Genomic DNA, 20,286 nt, shown 5'->3' with positions numbered 1-20,286 from the left:
AAAGAAAAATCAAGTCATCATACCTGAAGTTGTACTGGAAATAACGACAATTCTCACGATATTGGAAATCATGACGATTCTCACGAAAATTGAAAAATGTGGTAGTTGGGAACGACAAAATTGAACAATCAAAATCGGAGGAATAAATTTTATGAATATAACTGATAAATTTAAGGACATTCAGATTAAAGAAATTTGATGTGAAAATTTAATTGTTCTAAGTCAGTCCTGTCGTGTAAATTAATTAAGATTGAACACTGAAATATAATTAAGGCAATATTACATTATGAGTCATTTATCTTATTTATTTGTAACACTTTGGTCGTTTGTCTTTATTTTTTCCCGTTTAGGTTCTTTATCTCTCTTAAAAGCACATGTACATCTTTTTTCGTATTTTTTTTGTTAAAAAATACATAATTTTATTTTTAAAAATATATTTTTATTAAAACTGAAAAAAAATCCAAAAATATGATGAAGATGTTCATCATCTTCATCTTCTTCCTTTGAATCTTCATCATCTTCTTTAAATAAAAAAAACTACTAAAATACATCTCCAAATATCGTGAATTAATGTTATATTCACCTCAAATCTTATTTTAAACACAAAAATCAAAACCTTAATTTCACAAATGTTGGAAGGCGGATGGTGGGGGCTTAGTCACTGGCGGAAGGGTTAGGCTTTACGAAAGTTAAGATTGTTCTGAAAACAATAAAATTGATGTGCAAAACTGCTATCAATTTTGGGGTTATTTTTATGCCGGGCTTGAATATTGAGTTAGAAAATAATAATAATAATAATAATAATAATAATAATAATAATAATAATAATAATAATAGCGTGACAATTTATATAACTAATTTTTTTTTTTTTGATGAAACTAAATCTCTTTCTCTATAGGGGTTTGATTTTTTTTGATTTTTGTCGTTGTGCTTAGCATTATCCTTTGTTCCAAACTAGAAACGTGGAAGTGAGTTTTCCTCCGCTAGAAACTAATCAAAATGTTGTTAAGTTTTAATTAATTTTTTTGACAAAAACAAAATGATATTCATTCGTTCAAATAGAGAGATTACATCATTCAATACCGCTAAGTTAATAGCGTATAACGGCATAATGCCTACAAAAATATATGATAAAATTAAAATGATCGGAATACTCATGGCCTCCGGATCTGCAACGTTGACGCCCAAATCTTTGATTGAATAATCGATCTTCAAAATAAATCAGATGAACACCGCAAGAAGACGGGAATCAAACAGCGTCGCACAAGACGACGAACAACAAACCACCACACTTAGATGATGAAATCACAAAGAAAAAACCTAGATCTATGTGAAAATCACTTATTTAGATTGAAATATAGAGAAAAAGATGAAGATGAGTGATTTCAGGTCAAGAATTGACACAAAACCACCGCTCGATGGAAAATCTAGAAGAGAAAACCTAGAGAGAGAAAACTAGGGCCGGCTTGTAGAGTAAAATAAATATATATTTAAGTTTTAATTAATTTGAATTTCAATAATTTTGCCTAAATTTTATACTTCCGCAACAATGAATATATTTTTTTTATAAAATTATGTTGTAAAAGAAAATCAATTATTTTAACTAAAATGTAAGTTAGATGATTTTCATTTACAATTTAAATGGTTATTTAACAAAATAAAATTTCTAGTGAAAAATAAATTACCATGTAGTAAATTTGTTTTCATATAAAAAAAATAGTCATATTTTGTAAAAAATAAATAAATAAAATTTAAGTAATATCTGGGATTAAAATGCAAGATGTTACAAATCTTCTTGTGTATATTTGCAACTCTTTTTTTTTTTGTTGACGAACTTGTATATTTGCAACTTAGTTTTTAATAATAGTGAACTATTGTATTTTAAAGAGGTGTAAAATGCTTTAGATAATTTTTTTTTTTTAGAAGGCCTAAAGTAAGGCCTTGCTGATCGTGAATCTCTCGGCCATGGAAACATCATGCTTATGAGGTGTGATGGTAACTTTTGTGTTAAATGTTATGAGTTTTTCTAATGGTGTTCGTTTGAAAGTTTGGAGTGTGTTTTTCTTAAAGCGTTTGATTTCTTCGATGCCAATTTTAATGGATTATTTGGAAGAAAGCTTTACCTTGATTTTAAGGGTCCGTTTGGTTCGAGAATTAGGAGGGGAGGGATTTTTACGGAGGGGAGTGGAGGAGAGATATTTTTAATTAAAAGTGTGTTTGGTTCACAAGGGGAGGGGAGAGATTTTAACAGTATTTTACCGTTTTACCCTTAAACTTAATTAAATAAAAGAAACTGTTTGTTTTTACGATTTCAGAAACTGACAAAGACAAGCACACATCTAAGCCGCTATTTTATCTTAAACTGGCTCATGTATTTTGCTCCAAGCATCATATTGTTTTTTTTTTTGGCTTTTTTTATCGGAGCAATTCTTTGTAATATTTTTTTTATAAGAGCAATTCTTTGTAATCCTTGCATTTTTTTCCAATTACTTTCGTAAAAAATAGCATAGCTCTTAAATATATGACATAAGAATTTTCAAAATCATGGATAGTGCTTATTAATTAACAATTGTAAGATAAATGAAATTTGTTGCATATGAACAAATAAGACACATGAAAGTGACTATGACTACTGTTAACTATTTCTCCTTAAAAAAAATAATGATAAACATCATAACAAAACAGTCTCCCTAAAAAAACTCATAAACATCATAACACCATCATAGTATGATTAATCAGAAGAACCAAAGACAGTTTCCATTATGACTGCTTTGCGTGCTTTGGGTGGACATTGAAGAATCATTCTAAGTATGTCTAACAAATAAGAGTGGTAGATTATATAATAATAAAAATTGTTACAAGGAAAATATAACAAAATAATAATAATAATAATTGTTACAAGAATAAGATAACCTAATAATAATAATAAGATTGTTACAAAAATAATATAATCTAATAATAATAAAAGTTGTTACAAGGTTAATATTGAGATTTGAAATTAATTTAAGGATAATTATGGCAATGCAATAAAATTTTAAAGAGATTTGCTCCCCTCCCCTCCCCTTCCCTTCCCTTCTAAAAATTGAACCAAACACTTCAAATTAAAAATCTCCCCTCCCCTTCCCTCCCCTCCCCTCCAAAACTCTCGAACCAAACGGATCCTAAATAGAGCTCCGCAAATGGACAATAAAATTGAACCCTTCGAATCAATCGGTCTTTAAGTCGGATATTGGATCTTCTTTCTTTTCTACGGAGACTCTCTTTGAACTTCACAACCTTGACTTGATTACGTTACAGTCGAGGTTGTGTTACATTTACCTAGTTTTACTGTCCTTCTAGGCTCTCTTTAGTACCAACAGTAAAGAAAACTAAAATCAAAACAAAATAAATTGAGTCATGACATAAAGAAAAAGTCATAAAAATACAATGCAGTTTAACAAACAAACAAACACACTGAATGTGACTGCACAAAATCAGCGTTAAGAAACTATCCGTAGCCAGATAAATTGTTTGATCTTATCAGTTTAACAAACAAACACACTGAATGTGACTGCATAAGAATCTAGGCAACGTCTCAATCTCTCTATATTATGAATCACTTGTCTCTATCACTTTCATTTTCAGTGCCTCATCATTACCCACTTGGATTGTTTCTCAACAACACAACAACAACAACACGGCACCAACCACATTTTGTTTCACATAATTTTCTTTTGTTTGTTTCTCATAGGTTCCTGGTAATTCTATTTAGACGTCTCAAATTTGAACACTTCAACCATGTTTTAATCCTTAGATCGCCATGTTTTAAGAGTCTAACTCCTTCTGCTAGACCAATCCTCGTTGTTTCTCGTTAAATAGTAGTCTTCCAAAATCATTCACCAACTCGTTAACGAATTAATAACCATGTCAAATTCTTCTTCTTATTCATCAAGTTCAAGTGAATACCTCGAAACCCTCTTAACCTCAGCTAAACCCTTCCTTCGTAACGAGCTCATTTCCATCGATCCCAAACTCCCTTCCCTAATCACAATCCTCCGTTCTGTTGGTGCATCTGAATGTTGGCACAAACATGGAACTTTCCTTGAACACCTTATTGATATTTTCCGCATTCTCCATCTTTGGAAATCTCCATACTCCGTGTCTCTTTGTGGCCTATTCCACTCAGCATACTCCAATTCCTATGTTAATCTTGCTATCTTTGATCCTTCAACCTCTCGCGAAGTTGTTCGTGGACATGTTGGCGTAGAAGCTGAGCGTCTGATTCATTTGTTTTGTGTTGTTCCTAGACAATCTCTTATTCATGATGATCTACTTTTTCACTACTCTGATAAGGAGCTTTGTCATGATCTTGAAAAATCAGAATTGTCTTTGAGGAATGCAAAGGAGAAGGGGATATTTAATAAGGATGAAAGTTGGAGGAAGAAATTGCAAGGTCTTGTTCCTGCTGATGGGATAAAAGTGAAGCATATTCGTACAGGTGAAGATGTGAAGCTTTCGAGGAGGGTTGTCGCGGTTTTTGTTATGATGACTATGGCTGATTTTTGTGATCAGCTTTTTGGTTTTCAAGATATGTTGTTTGAGAACTTTGATGGTAGGCTTGAGTTTAAAGGGAACAATTTTGGTGCTGTTTGGCCGGGAAATGGTAAGCCGGGTTTGTGGTTGAATTCTATTTCGAGGATGGGAGCTGTTTACAATTTGATTCTGAGAGAGGAAGAGATATTCTTGGAAGAAAAGAAGAAAATGTTGGGAGTAAAAGGAGTTAATGGTGTTGATTATGAGAGAGATGAACATATTGAGTTGGTTTTGCCACCGGTTTTCGCTAAATGTACCAAGGTTTTGGATGCAAGGGATCAAATTGTTGCAAGGGATTTGTATTGGGAAGCTATGATTTGTGAAGAAGGGTTGGAGAAGATTGAGGAGTTGTTGGTGAAGAGTATTGAGAAAAACCCTTTTGTGGGAGAGCCATATGTGGTGTTGAGTCAAGTTTATTTGACAAAGGGTAGATTTGAAGAGGGTGAGAAAGAAGCTGAGAGAGGATTGACTCTTTTGCTTGAATGGGGATGTCATTGGGATAAAAGGATTTCTTGGGAAGGTTGGATTGCATGGACTAGAGTTTTGTTAATGAAGGCAAAAGAGAAATCTTGGCCAAATACTTCATGGGGTATCCTCAATTTAGGTCTTGTAAAGTAAGTTAATGTTATTCCAACATATTTCCCTCCACCCAAGAGAAAATAATCCATTTCGTGTCACAAGTATTTGTTAGGTAAGGTAACTTATATGCAGCTTTGCATATCAAAATAATTCTTGCTTTGAACTATAGAATTGTGTTTATAGGTGAATGAAATATACAGTCTGTATATTTCGTTCTATAATTGTTTAGTGATCCTTGATATCTTGTGCTAGAAATGGTGTACTCCTTAGTATGAAACTTGTGGACGTGAACCATAATAAGGTGAATTTTATTTTGTTTTTACAAAAAGGAAAAGTGAAAGCCTTTGAATTTAGTGCAGTCCTTCACTCAAATGCTTTAAGGGTCTCTTTGGGAATTTGGATGGGTGTGGAGGGCTTTGGAGAGAGGGGAGTAGAGGAAAAAAAAAATCCTCAAGGGTTAAATAAGTTTATTGTTTATAAAAAGTTAGCAAATTTTGGTTTTTGTTCCTATAAAAAAATCACATGTTTTCATCCCTCCAAAATCTTTCATAACGATTTTAGTCTCTAAAGTTAGGTCAACTAACATTTTACTAACAAAATTTCACGTGGCAGTCTACACAACGCTGTCATGTGGACTATTTTGATGATATTGATGCCACATGGATTGTTTTTATTTTAAAAAAATAAAAACTAAAAACACCCAGTAACTTCTTCTTCCTTTGTTCCCCCAACTTGTATTGTCTTCAAAGCCTTCCAAAACCTCGTTGATCTTCATTCTTTGTGTTCCATAGATTTCATGAGATGTCTTGTTTTCCGGCTTATATAACATATTGATAAAATGAGTTAAAACACCTATGGAGTTGTTTGGTTAGGGAAGAAACAAAATTACAACGAATTAAAATAAAAAAAAATGCAAAAGTTCTCTTAAACCATGATCAACTTATCTAAAACTCATTTATATTGTCTTTAAATGCTTATTAAAGTGACTCAAAAATATACCAAATACAAGGTAAGTTGAGCTATCATCACAACCTCAAAACTCAAATTGTTGCTTTTTCAAAGGTTCAATCCCCAATAAACTCGCCACTTATCCTTCAAGACCTGAGATCCTTTGGTTGCTGGCGTTGAATAATCTTTGAGTGGGTTAGTTCTGTCAGCTCCATACTTCTTCTCTGTCTTCCCGCGGTCTTCTTAAGAGTCCCACATCGGATAGCTGATGGCCTGACAATGTGTTAATAAGTGGGGGGCAATCCTCACCTCACAAGCCAGTTTTGTGGGGTTGTGTTAGGCACAACCACAATTTCTAATATGGTATCAGATCCTCTCCAAGATCCACTGGGCCACCTGCTATCAGGTTTCCGCTATCGGGCCACCCATCATTTGTGTCCACCTACTATAAGAGTGTGTTTGGATGGAGTATTTGAAATTTTTTGAAGAATTTAGAATTCTAGGTTATTCAAATGATTCAATTAAATTGCTTTCATTCTTAAATATTATTGTTTGGATGGAGTAATAAAAAAATTTATTGTCATCATTTTTGGGCAACTTTTATAAATTTTAATTTTTAGAGGGCCAAATTTGAAAATTGAAATTAGGGGTCAATTTACAAATTTCAAAAACTTAAGGGGTCAAATTATAATTTTTGAAAATTTTGAGGGACCAATTTGCAATTTTTTGGAAATTTATTGGGGTCAATTTGAAATTTTTGGAAAAATTGAGGACTAAAATGCAAAATATGAAAAATAACAACAATGAAGAAATTTGAAATTCTTAACTTTTAGGTGTCATTTGAAATTCTCTAAATTTAACTTGAACAAAATACTTCATAAATTTCCATCATTTTGAAAATGCTTCAAATTATTATCCAAACAATGGAATTCACCCCAAAATATTTGAATTTCCTCAAAACATTATATTCCCTCAAAACATTCCCTCATCCAAACACACTCAAGGGGTATTTTAATAATTACACCATTTCCTTAAAATATAGTTCCTCAGAATTCAAATCAATATCCAAACACTTTTGTCAAACTTTTCTAGGAATAAAATTTCCACTAGGATAATCCCGGGAAAGTATTGATAGATCAATTAATTATTTAATTCAATTTGATTTTATCTTTTTCTCTTATGAGTTATTATGAGTGTGTCCAAACCAAAATAATCTGGAGTGGTGACCAAACAGGTCTTTATCGGTCCTTTGACAGATACTAACCCCAAAACAAGACTCTAGTGCAAAGACCGTCACCTAACTTGCTTCACATTCAAACAATCTTTCTTACGGCATTAAAAGTCACCATTTTTGAAGTTTATAAGTCACCATTGTCAATGTCACTTATTAATTTTTTTTTTTGGGAAGGGAACGTCACTTATTCATGGAAGTTCAACATGGAAGACTTTAATCAGGCCGATGGAAGACTTGTATTTTGTGTATAAATATCTCCCATGGCATTATAACAACAAGTCTCTTAGTCTAATACGTAACTTTCTTTGTGTCCAAATTTCCAAAATGTTTCAGAAGATGAAGCCCTTACCATTGTTGTGTGTTCGTCTGTTCTTCTATGTGTTTGTAATAGCCACATCACCTCATGCCACAACAAAAATCCAAGGCAGCGAAGTAGATGTTCTATTGAAGTGGAAAGCAAGCTTTGACAACCATAGTAGGGCATTGCTCTCTTCATGGATCGGTAACGATCCTTGTAGTAGTTGGGAAGGAATCACATGTTGTGATGACTCAAAATCTATCTGCAAGTTAAATCTCACCAATATTGGCCTAAAAGGTATGCTTCAAAGTCTCAATTTCTCATCACTTCCAAAAATCCGCATCTTAGTTTTAAAAAACAATTCCTTTTACGGAGTTGTTCCTCACCATATTGGGGTGATGTCAAATCTGGAAACTCTTGATTTATCACTTAATAGACTCTCTGGTAACATTCCCAGTGAAGTTGGAAAGCTCAATTCCCTTACCACAATCCAATTGTCAGGAAACAACCTCTCTGGGCCAATCCCATCATCCATTGGTAATTTGATCAAATTGACTTCTATTCTTCTTGATGATAATAAACTCTGCGGACATATTCCTTCCACTATTGGAAATTTGACAAAACTCACTAAGTTATCTCTTATTTCAAATGCTCTCACTGGAAATATTCCAACTGAAATGAATAGGCTTACTAATTTTGAAATTCTCCAGTTATGCAATAATAATTTCACAGGTCATTTACCTCACAATATATGTGTTAGTGGAAAGTTAACTCGTTTCTCCACTAGTAATAACCAGTTCATTGGTCTAGTTCCAAAGAGTTTAAAAAATTGCTCAAGCCTTAAGAGAGTGAGACTTCAACAAAACCAACTGACTGCAAATATAACAGATAGCTTTGGTGTGTATCCGAATTTGGAATATATGGAATTGAGTGATAATAATTTTTATGGTCATCTCTCTCCAAATTGGGGAAAGTGCAAGAATCTCACAAGCCTTAAAGTTTTCAATAATAATATATCAGGAAGCATACCACCCGAATTGGCCGAAGCAACCAATTTAACTATACTGGACCTTTCCTCGAATCAACTCACAGGAGAAATTCCAAAGGAGCTAGGAAACTTATCCTCATTGATCCAGCTCTTGATAAGTAGCAATCATCTTGTAGGAGAAGTTCCTGAACAAATTGCATTATTGCATAAAATAACTATCTTGGAGCTTGCAACAAATAATTTCAGTGGCTTCATCCCAGAACAACTTGGAAGATTACCTAATTTATTGGACTTGAATTTGAGCCAAAATAAGTTTGAAGGAGACATTCCTGCTGAGTTTGGACAATTGAAAATTATTGAAAATCTTGATCTTAGCGAGAATGTTTTGAATGGAACCATACCAACAATGCTTGGAGAGTTAAATCGCTTAGAAACATTGAATCTCTCACATAATAATTTTTCTGGTACCATTCCCTTGACCTATGGTGAGATGTCAAGCTTAACAACTATTGATATATCATACAACCAATTTGAAGGTCCAATTCCAAACATTCCAGCCTTCAAAAATGCTCCAATTGAAGCATTAAGAAATAACAAAGGCTTGTGTGGTAACTCTGGCTTAGAGCCTTGCTCAACATTAGGTGGTAACTTTCATAGTCATAAGACTAAACACATTTTGGTGGTTGTTTTACCCATCACTCTAGGCACTCTATTGTCAGCATTATTTCTTTATGGCCTCTCATGCCTTTTATGTCGAACTTCAAGCACAAAAGAATACAAGACTGCAGGAGAATTTCAAACTGAAAATCTATTTGCAATATGGAGCTTTGATGGAAAATTGGTGTATGAGAACATTGTTGAAGCAACTGAAGAGTTTGACAACAAGCATCTCATTGGGATAGGAGGACACGGAAGTGTTTACAAAGCAGAGTTCCCCACAGGACAAGTTGTAGCGGTGAAGAAACTCCATTCATTACAAAATGGAGAGACGTCCAATCTGAAAGCTTTCGCAAGTGAGATCCAAGCTTTAACTGAAATCCGGCATCGAAACATTGTGAAGTTATACGGGTATTGTTCACATCCATTGCACTCATTTTTGGTTTATGAGTTCTTGGAGAAAGGCAGTGTGGACAAGATTTTGAAAGACAATGACCAAGCAATTAAGTTGAATTGGAATAGGAGGGTAAATGCCATTAAAGGTGTAGCTAATGCTTTATGCTATATGCATCACAATTGCTCACCTTCAATTGTTCATCGTGATATATCCAGCAAGAATGTTGTTTTGGATTTGGAATATGTGGCTCATGTCTCAGACTTCGGAACAGCCAAGTTTCTTAATCCCGATTCTTCCAATTGGACCTGTTTTGTAGGAACCTTTGGATATGCTGCTCCAGGTTAATTTCTTTTCTTTGTATTAATTGTCTACATATCCTGTTTGTTTTGGAACCCTATTTTTCACATTGATAACTCTTAGTGTTTGTTACAGAACTTGCATACACAATGGAAGTAAATGAGAAGTGTGATGTGTATAGTTTTGGGATATTAACCTTGGAAATACTTTTTGGAAAGCATCCTGGAGACATTGTATCAACTGCTTTGCATTCAAGTGGTATATATGTAACAGTCGACGCTATGTCATTGATTGATAAGTTGGATCAACGCCTCCCGCATCCTACTAAAGATATCAAGAATGAGGTGTTATCAATTTTAAGGATTGCAATTCATTGCTTAAGTGAGAGAACACATGATCGCCCTACAATGGGGCAAGTTTGCAAGGAGATTGTAATGTCAAAGTCATCTTAAGATATAGGAAATGGGTGGTTTTATCTAATGATTTAGAGGATTTTCCATCCCTTTTTCTATTACATGATAAGTGTTTTATCTTGAGAATAAAATTATAGTTAAGTGTCAATGTATTGCTCTGTTGGGTGTAGCTTTGTTGTATGAGTTGGTGTACTCATTTTAGCTTCTATAAAAATAAGACCACCATTTTTCTGTTTTGTAATGGTAAACCTCTTATGAAACTGTTTTTTATTGAGTAATTTTAAGGCTTTAATTATGTTGCTTTTGAATTATAGTGTATTGCATGTCATGTGAAATGTCCATATAGGTCTCCATTCAATATCACAATGCAATACTTCAAAGGTAGATTTAGACAAGTGATTATGTAAGATATAAGATAACCTTCTAATTAAGTTTTGCAAGAGGACAAATATGACATGAAGAAGAGGAGAAATCATGCCATAAGGGAAAACGTGCAGATGTTCTCAAGACTTTAAGAAACTCCAAAATATTGTGGAAAGACCCAAATAAATTAAACAAGTGAAGAAGGTTTGTTCGGTTCACAAAGAGTTGACTCATATTCCACCGGTTAACCGAGTCAGAAAAAATTTAAATTGACCACTAAAATAAACTATAATATATAAACAAAAAATTAAAGTTGTAATATTACATATTTATTACTACTATAAATTTTAGGCTTAATAGCAGTTTTGGCCCCCTAACAAAATAAAATACAATTCAGCTCCATAAGTACTCCCCCTTTTGCAGTTTTGGTCTCCCAGACCAATTTTGACCAAATCAATGCTGACGTGGATGTCACGTGTGTAATTGTTTTTTTATAATTATTAAAAAAATTATTTTTTATATTATTTTAATTAAAAAATGTTATAAAATTTTAATAAATCGAATCATAATTATCAGAGACAATTAATCTGATGGTGCCTACTGCGTGCTTTGACTGGAACAGTTACATTGTTAGACATGTAAAACAAGAATCAATATCAACAATCCAAGAATCACAGTGAGCACAAAAGGATATTGCTGAAGGGATAGAAGTTTGGTGCAGCAAGCATTTTCCAAAAGTGATCCTTCCTAGAGTAGTGAAGGACACTATGATTTAAGACAATGGGGGAGTGTTCAACACACAAAATGTTAGACTATTGCCTTTTCCTCTCTACCTATTTTTCGCGCATCCATTTTTTATTTTTTATGAAAATGATCATGTGATTTTCAAATTTTATAATCTAAATTGAGTTTTTTCTTTGTTATGGGATTAAAAAAATGAATTTTTCACCGGTTCGGATTTTATAATCCAAAAACCTCAAGAAATAGGGCGTGTTCCTTACTTTTTTGGATTATAGAATCCGAATACCCCTAAACGCCATTTTTCAGGGGAAAATTAGTCCAGATTATATAACTCAAACTGTATCAACACAAATTCTGAGTCTATTCGTAACATGGATAACCATTTTAAGGACCATATATATTAATCATCATAACTCTCATTTTCTGTTTTAGAAAAAAATCTGGTTTCCGTACTACTTGATCAGATTGCTCTAAAACTTCCCAGAAAATCATAAAAAATAAATCATGGATAAAAATTAAATTCATGAATTTGATAAAAATAATAGGATCCCAAAATTAAGTTCACTTAAAAATAATTATATAAATAATAGAACATGATATGCTTAGATATTAAATAGGCTTAATTCCATGTTTGATCTCTTATGTTTATTTTAATTTTTAAGATGGTCCCTTATGTTTTAAAAGTTTCAAATTGGTCCCTTACGTTTTATAAGTGTTTTATAAGTTTTAAGTTGGTCAAAAATGTTATTCACATTGGAATAAGTCAGTCCATTTCGCAATTGAGTCTAATAAAACAAAAAATTTAAAAAATGTTTTAAAAGTGATTGTCTAAATAAATTAAATTTTATACTCAACCTGAATCTTTAAACGTTAAGTTATAGAAGAGACTAGCTTATTTCAATGCGAGTAACATTTTGTACCAAATTAAAACTTTTAAAACGTAAGCAATCATCTTGAAACTTTTAAAACATAAGAGACCAACTTAAAACCTAAAATAAACATAAGAGATCAAACATGCAATTAAGCATATTAAATACTATATTCAACAAAAAAAAATATCAATATTTTAAAATCTCATGGTCCACCTCAACAACTCTACCCCTCCTTGGGAGGATAGATCAATGATTCTAGACCAAAATGGACGCTAATGCAATCACCATCTACTCCTACTATGTGCTCTAACGGCATTTGCCATTTTCCATTGGAATATGTTTGAATCTTCTTCACTCATGTTTGAAATTTAAAGCTATCATATTGTCACTTAGTGCATACAAATTAAGACGTATTATTATTATTATTATATCCAGATAATCTTTTTTTTCTTTCTAAAGAGTGTAATAACAAATATACAAATGGTGGAGAAATTGGAATATTGAGAATAGATTAATAATGAACGACTTAATATTTTGTGGTTCTAGACTTGAATAGACTAATGAAAGATAAGAAGATTTTTTTATGTGGCTTAGTTTAAACTCCGTGTTAATCCAACCTAGTGTCTCTCTTCCCTATTGCAAAGGGAATATCAAGTGTTTATTACCATATTATGTGTATAAATATATCATCTACATCTCCCATTATAATGCATGCAATATCATAAAGAGTCTCTTGTTCAATTATACTTTCAGTTAACTATACATACTTTCATTTCATTGATTAAATTTCCAAAATGCTTCAGAGCATGAAGCTGTTTCCATTATCATGTCTTCTTTGGTTCTTTTGTATGTTTGTAATGGCAACATCACCTCATGCTTCGTCAAAAACGCAAAGCAGCGAGGCAAATGCTTTATTGAAATGGAAAGCAAGCTTTGACAACCAAAGCAAGTCATTGCTCTCTTCATGGATTGGTAATAAGCCTTGCAATTGGGTGGGAATCACATGTGATGGCAAGTCAAAATCTATCTACAAGATACATCTTGCAAGTATTGGACTAAAAGGTACACTTCAAAATCTCAATATCTCATCACTTCCAAAAATCCATAGCTTAGTTTTAAGAAACAACTCATTCTTTGGAGTTGTTCCACATCATATTGGTGTAATGTCCAATCTAGAAACTCTTGATTTGTCACTAAATGAACTCTCTGGTAGCGTTCCCAATACCATTGGTAATTTCTCCAAACTATCCTATCTTGATCTCAGCTTTAATTATCTCAGTGGGTCTATCTCTATTTCTTTAGGAAAGTTGGCCAAAATAACAAATCTCAAGTTACATTCCAATCAACTTTTCGGCCACATTCCTCGTGAAATAGGAAATTTAGTCAACCTCCAGAGACTATATCTTGGAAATAACAGCCTTTCTGGCTTCATTCCTCGAGAAATTGGATTTCTAAAACAACTCGGTGAACTTGACTTGTCTATGAATCATCTCTCCGGTGCAATCCCTTCTACAATTGGAAATTTGAGCAATTTATATTATCTTTACCTTTATTCAAACCATCTCATTGGTAGCATTCCGAATGAAGTTGGAAAACTTTATTCCCTTTCCACAATCCAGTTGTTAGACAACAACCTCTCAGGGTCAATCCCTCCATCCATGAGTAACTTGGTCAATTTGGATTCTATTCTCCTTCATAGAAATAAACTCTCGGGACCAATTCCTACCACTATCGGAAATTTGACAAAACTCACAATGTTATCTCTTTTCTCAAATGCTCTCACCGGACAAATTCCACCTTCCATATATAACTTGGTCAATTTGGATACTATTGTCCTTCATACAAATACACTATCTGGACCTATTCCTTTCACTATAGGAAATTTGACAAAACTCACTGAGTTAACTCTTTTCTCAAATGCTCTCACCGGACAAATTCCACATTCCATAGGTAACTTGGTCAATTTGGATTCTATTATCCTTCATATAAATAAACTCTCGGGACCAATTCCTTGCACTATAAAAAATTTGACAAAACTCACAGTGTTATCTCTTTTCTCAAATGCTCTCACCGGACAAATTCCACCTTCCATTGGTAACTTGGTCAACTTGGATTCTATTACCATTTCAACAAATAAACCCTCTGGACCAATTCCTCCCACTATCGGAAATTTGACAAAACTCAGTAGCTTACCTCCTTTCTCAAATGCATTAAGTGGCAACATTCCAACCAGAATGAATAGAGTTACCAATTTAGAAGTTTTGTTGTTAGGTGATAATAATTTCACAGGTCAATTACCGCACAACATTTGTGTTAGTGGAAAGTTATATTGGTTCACTGCATCCAATAATCATTTCACAGGATTAGTTCCAATGAGTTTGAAGAATTGCTCCAGCCTTATTAGAGTTAGGCTTCAAAAAAATCAATTAACTGGAAATATAACAGATGGTTTTGGTGTTTATCCACATTTGGTCTACATGGAATTAAGTGATAATAATTTTTATGGCCATATATCACCAAATTGGGGTAAGTGCAAGAAACTCACAAGTCTTCAAATCTCCAACAATAATTTAACTGGAAGCATACCGCAAGAACTAGGTGGAGCAACACAATTACAAGAACTTAATCTGTCTTCAAACCATCTTACTGGAAAAATTCCAAAGGAGCTAGGAAACTTATCTTTGTTAATCAAACTCTCGATAAATAACAATAATCTTTTGGGAGAAGTTCCTGTACAAATTGCATCACTGCAGGCACTAACTGCCTTGGAGCTTGAAAAAAATAATTTAAGTGGCTTCATCCCTAGAAGACTTGGAAGGTTGTCTGAGTTAATACATTTGAATTTGAGCCAAAATAGGTTTGAAGGAAACATTCCCATTGAGTTTGGCCAATTAGAAGTTATTGAAGATCTTGACCTTAGTGGAAATTTTTTGAACGGAACCATACCATCAATGCTTGGACAGTTAAATCACATACAAACATTGAATCTTTCACATAATAATCTTTCTGGAACCATTCCTTTGAGCTACGGTAAGATGTTAAGCTTGACAATTGTTGATATATCATACAACCAATTGGAGGGTCCGATTCCTAACATTCCAGCCTTCCTAAAAGCTCCAATTGAAGCACTGAGAAATAACAAAGGCTTGTGTGGTAATGTCTCTGGTCTAGAGCCTTGCTCAACATCAGGTGGAAACTTTCATAACTTTCATAGTCATAAGACTAACAAAATTTTGGATCTAGTTTTACCCCTCACTCTTGGAACTCTATTGTTAGCATTATTTGTTTATGGGTTCTCATACCTTTTCTACCACACTTCAAGAAAAAAAGAATACAAGCCTACAGAAGAATTTCAAACTGAAAATCTCTTTGCAACATGGAGCTTTGATGGAAAAATGGTATATGAGAACATAATCGAAGCCACAGAAGATTTTGACAACAAGCATCTCATTGGGGTTGGAGGACATGGAAATGTTTACAAAGCAGAGTTGCCTTCAGGTCAAGTTGTAGCTGTGAAGAAACTTCATTTATTAGAACATGAAGAAATGTCTAATATGAAAGCATTCAATAATGAGATCCATGCTTTGACAGAAATTCGACATCGCAACATTGTGAAGTTATACGGCTTTTGTTCACATCGACTACACTCATTTTTGGTTTATGAATTTTTGGAGAAGGGTAGCATGTACAACATTTTGAAGGACAATGAACAAGCTGCTGAATTTGATTGGAATAAGAGGGTGAATATCATTAAAGATATAGCTAATGCCTTATTCTATCTGCATCATGATTGTTCCCCTCCTATTGTTCATCGAGATATATCCAGCAAGAATGTTATTTTGGATTTGGAATATGTAGCTCATGTCTCAGACTTCGGAACATCCAAGTTCCTAAATCCCAATTCATCCAACATGACTTCTTTTGCAGGCACCTTTGGATATGCAGCTCCAGGTCAATTCCTTTTCTTTTATATTAATTAAAGGTTATAATAATTTGTAGTTCATTTTTAGTACTTACATGTAAAATGTAATTATTTCACAACTATGAAATCTACATATCATGCTATTTTTACAGAATCATATTTTTCACGTGATAACTCTTTTTAAATTTCCACAGAACTTGCATACACAATGGAAGTAAATGAGAAATGTGATGTGTATAGTTTTGGGATATTAACCTTGGAAATACTTTATGGAAAGCACCCTGGAGATGTTGTAACTTCTTTGTGGCAGCAAGCTTCACAAAGTGTTATGGACGTGACACTTGATCCTATGCCATTGATAGATAAATTGGACCAACGTCTCCCTCATCCCACAAATACCATTGTTCAAGAGGTGTCTTCTGTGCTAAGGATTGCAGTTGCTTGCATAACAAAAAGCCCGTGTTCTCGCCCTACCATGGAGCAGGTCTGCAAGCAGCTTGTAATGTCATAGCCATGTTCAAAGGGTCAGTTACATATATATTGTCTCATATATATAGCCTAAATATTGTGTTTACAAAATATGGTGTTTACGAAATATATGTACTTCAATAATACATCATTGTTTTGTATTTGTAAAATCTTTTTTGGCATTGTGAATCGTTTTTATAATTATTATGAATTTATAGTTTCAAGTACGCTTTCAATATTGCTATAATTTAAAGTTTTATTTTAACTTTATATGATACTTATTTATATGCCAAAAAAAAAAGATGAAAACCTATATATAATATATAACTTTTGCTTCAGTTGAATCCAATATTGTGTCTCACACATCCTTTTAGGATTTTAAAGGACAATTTTTGTTTAAAAAAGTCTTGAGGATTTTAAAAGATTTTGCAAGATTTTGATGACTTTGATGATTTTAAAAGACTATTAAGGATTTAAATGGATTTAATTCATAAGATTTTAAAGGATTTGAAATGATTTTATGGATTTCAAGAGATTTCAACAGATTTTATGAATTTTAAGAAATAGTTGAAAAAAAATATCATAACACACTCTCTTTCACAAAATCTCAATAAAGACTCTTCTATTTATTTTATTTTATTTTTACGGGAGAGCTAGAGAGAGAGAGGTTTTTTACGGGAGAGCTAGAGAGAGAGAGAGAGAGAGAGAAGGAAGGGGAGAGAGAGAGGGAGAGAGGGGAGAGGAAAAGAGAGAGTAAGAGAGAAGGGAGGAGAGAGAGGGAGAGATAGTAAAATCTTAAAAGAAAAAAACAATCCTAAGAAATTTCATGTTTTCATGAAAGACTTTTTCATGCTAAAATTTCACTAGAAAATCCCACAAAATCCATCAAAATCTGATTTATTAAACAATCCTTCGAAATTTGAATGATTTTGAATACCACTAGACTTTTTTTAAGTGATTAAGAGTCTTGATTGAATACTACAAGACTTTTTTTAAATGACAAAGAATCTTGATTGAATAACACAAGACTTTTTTTAAATTGGAAAGAGTCTTGATTGAATACCACAAGATTTTTTCATGATAAAAAAGTCTTTTAACCCTTAGAATCATGATCCAATACACCCCCCTTACTTTCTCGTCCTATATGAAGTGAAAAGGTTTTCTGTTAAGAACTAAATGAGAAGATCCAAATCCTAATAAATAATTTTATGTAAAATTTATAAAAGTAAATTGATTTCCTATCTTTTATACTGAGAATTACACATTAAGTATCGTGATTTATGCACTGCAGAAAAAACCTCCAAATTGATACATCAATAAAGGATGAACTATCTGATTCTAATCTAAATACACAAGAATCAAATAGGATTGCATTTTTCACAAAGTCCGGTAATAAAAAAACAAAGAGTTTGTAATCATAGTTTTCTAGTATGGTAAGTGTTATCCTAGAGACTAAATATGATGCAATCTTAAGTTGGTGTAGGTTCTGAAGATTTTTTTTTTTCAGTAACTAAAATTGAAACTTCCTCAAATGGGAGAGACTAAACACAAATAATAGTATTTCATATATATTTTATATATTGGAAAAATTATTACCATTGGCATTGTATCTATTATATGTGAACAAATTATGTAAACAAGATTTTGTCAAATTTTTTTAATGTAAGCAAGATGTAAAGTGTGTATGCAGTAATAGAAACTGTTTCCCTATGCCATCGGATCAGCTTTGTTCTTTTAAAAACCAAATTTGATTTACACAAGATGTTGAGCACGTCTGGTTTGAGGTGCAGTTAAAAGGACCGGTGATCCCATTTCTCCAACCATTGAATTATTATTATAAAATTAAAATGCGAAATGTTAATGGAACCTCATCGAAAGGAAACACCAATGACCCTCTTTCCTTCATCTTTGATTTTTATTCACTATCTAAAAAAAATAGTAGATATAAATGGTGGGAACCTTCTCAAACAAGTCATCTTAAAAGAAACAATTATTGGTCAGCCTAATATAAGAGTTCATATTCTATGAACATCGGTGTGCCCGTTAAACAAGAGAACAACCTAAGGACTAACTGTTGAACATATTAGAGAGAATAGAAGAATAGACTTCAAAATGATAGATTTCAAAATTTTCCCATAAATACTATTTCATTCTACTCAGTTTTAATACATCCTTTCGTGTAGAAGAGCAGGACTTTTATAAGCTTTCAATTTTTAATTGTTAAGAAAATTAAAAATGCATGATGTCTACAACTTCTTATTGTTGAAGATTAGTGTTAAAAAAAACAAGAACATGAGTCTCAATCCTTTTAGGTGGTTCTTCTATATTTATATTCCAAAGCTCGACTTCCAGCAAAATTCACGAATTTCTGCAACTGTACTGATCAATAAACTCTTCCTCCGTAACGATTTGACTTCCATCATTACCAACCTCCCTTCCCGAATCACAGTCCTCCGTTCCGTAGGTGCATCCGAATCAGCTTCTTGCTACCATTACACTTGTGCCTAAGGTGTGTTGTCTTTTCCTGGCTTAAGAATACTTGTATATCTATCTAATGTTTGTCTCTTCACTCTCTTGATTTTCCTATATCTGTACTTGAATTGGACATTTGTATGTTTTCTATATTGAAAATAGATCTAACCCACTAGCCTTTATTGACCAGAGTTACCAAGTCATCTATTTCTTGTGAGACCTGAAAATGTTGATCTTGTGGTAAAGTTTTTATTGCAACTGTGTAATGTTTTCAAACTTGAAGATGGGGTAAGATAGCTTTAGGCCGAATATTTCCTTATGCTGGAGCATTTTTGATACTCTACATTTTGTGTTATGGTTCTGGTCTTATCAATTTTAATATATAATTTAGATCAATATAATTGTACAGAATTGGTCTTTATATTAGACCAATTTATGCAATTTGACGCCATCAGCTCTTTCATTCTTTAATTTGTTTGAGTAATTGTTTTGAAGTTAAGAAATTGTCTTAATAACTTCATACAGATTTCTCAATGGTAGATTTGTGCTTTGGAAGATTGTGTGTTCATGTTGTTTTAATGTTTCCTTTCTTATGTTGCTGTTGGTTTTAGGAGTTTGTGTGAGTTGGATTTAACAAAAGGAACCAATATGTTTTATGGAACTTACCGTTTTGTTCTCAGGACAACGTTATTCTTGTTTAGAGCAAATTTTTAACAAATTAATTGGAAAAACTAAAATACTTACCAATGAAATATAGAATTTGCTTTGAAATTTTGACCAGTTTTAGCTAGAGATTTACTAGGAAATTTGTTGCAATATCTAAGCTATATATCTAGAGGACATATCTTACTTAAAAAAAAAAAAAAACTAGAGAACATAAACTTTTGAATAGGATGTTGCTGCACATTGACTATGAATTTGCTATGACATCTTTATATTAGCAACGAATTAACATGAAAACTTTTCCTAGCAAATAAGCGTCCCATCGTTGCTGGAACAAATATATAGCTGCTATTTCACAATCAATCCCTAGTTCATTATGTTGATATGTTTTAGTAACTAATT

At 32.8% G+C, this 20,286-nt stretch overlaps 3 protein-coding genes across 3 annotated transcripts; all 3 read left to right on the top strand.

Moving 5' to 3' along the window:
* The first annotated feature begins 3,714 nt into the window (after window positions 1-3,714).
* LOC25481012 (uncharacterized) lies at window positions 3,715-5,584 on the top strand. The gene has a single exon (XM_013586501.3). The coding sequence runs from the start codon at window positions 3,904-3,906 to the stop codon at window positions 5,188-5,190; it is 1,287 nt and encodes a 428-aa protein (XP_013441955.3). The 5' UTR covers window positions 3,715-3,903; the 3' UTR covers window positions 5,191-5,584.
* Window positions 5,585-7,241: 1,657 nt separating this feature from the next.
* On the top strand, window positions 7,242-10,624 carry LOC25481013 (MDIS1-interacting receptor like kinase 2). Its single transcript, XM_013586502.3, has 2 exons — window positions 7,242-10,013; window positions 10,106-10,624. The coding sequence occupies exons 1-2, from the start codon at window positions 7,559-7,561 to the stop codon at window positions 10,420-10,422; spliced, it is 2,772 nt and encodes a 923-aa protein (XP_013441956.2). The 5' UTR covers window positions 7,242-7,558; the 3' UTR covers window positions 10,423-10,624.
* Window positions 10,625-13,128: 2,504 nt separating this feature from the next.
* On the top strand, window positions 13,129-16,935 carry LOC25481014 (probable leucine-rich repeat receptor-like protein kinase At1g35710). The gene is made up of 2 exons (XM_039834359.1): window positions 13,129-16,310; window positions 16,476-16,935. The coding sequence occupies exons 1-2, from the start codon at window positions 13,154-13,156 to the stop codon at window positions 16,790-16,792; spliced, it is 3,474 nt and encodes a 1,157-aa protein (XP_039690293.1). The 5' UTR covers window positions 13,129-13,153; the 3' UTR covers window positions 16,793-16,935.
* The last annotated feature ends 3,351 nt before the right edge of the window (window positions 16,936-20,286 follow it).

This window comes from Medicago truncatula, chromosome 1 (genome assembly GCF_003473485.1).
Source record: "Medicago truncatula cultivar Jemalong A17 chromosome 1, MtrunA17r5.0-ANR, whole genome shotgun sequence".
NCBI classification, from domain to species: Eukaryota; Viridiplantae; Streptophyta; class Magnoliopsida; order Fabales; family Fabaceae; genus Medicago; species Medicago truncatula.
This window is presented reverse-complemented; position numbering and strand designations above follow the sequence as displayed.

What these genes read in the sequence shown, in the direction of transcription:
- LOC25481012 (XM_013586501.3), top strand. Translation starts at nt 3,904, where the DNA reads ATGTCAAATTCTTCTTCTTATTCATCAAGTTCAAGTGAATACCTCGAA.
- LOC25481014 (XM_039834359.1), top strand. Translation starts at nt 13,154, where the DNA reads ATGCTTCAGAGCATGAAGCTGTTTCCATTATCATGTCTTCTTTGGTTC. An exon ending in CTTTGGATATGCAGCTCCAG is followed by an intron (nt 16,311 to 16,475) that starts GTCAATTCCTTT and finishes AAATTTCCACAG; the next exon opens with AACTTGCATACACAATGGAA.
- LOC25481013 (XM_013586502.3), top strand. Translation starts at nt 7,559, where the DNA reads ATGGAAGACTTGTATTTTGTGTATAAATATCTCCCATGGCATTATAAC. An exon ending in CTTTGGATATGCTGCTCCAG is followed by an intron (nt 10,014 to 10,105) that starts GTTAATTTCTTT and finishes TGTTTGTTACAG; the next exon opens with AACTTGCATACACAATGGAA.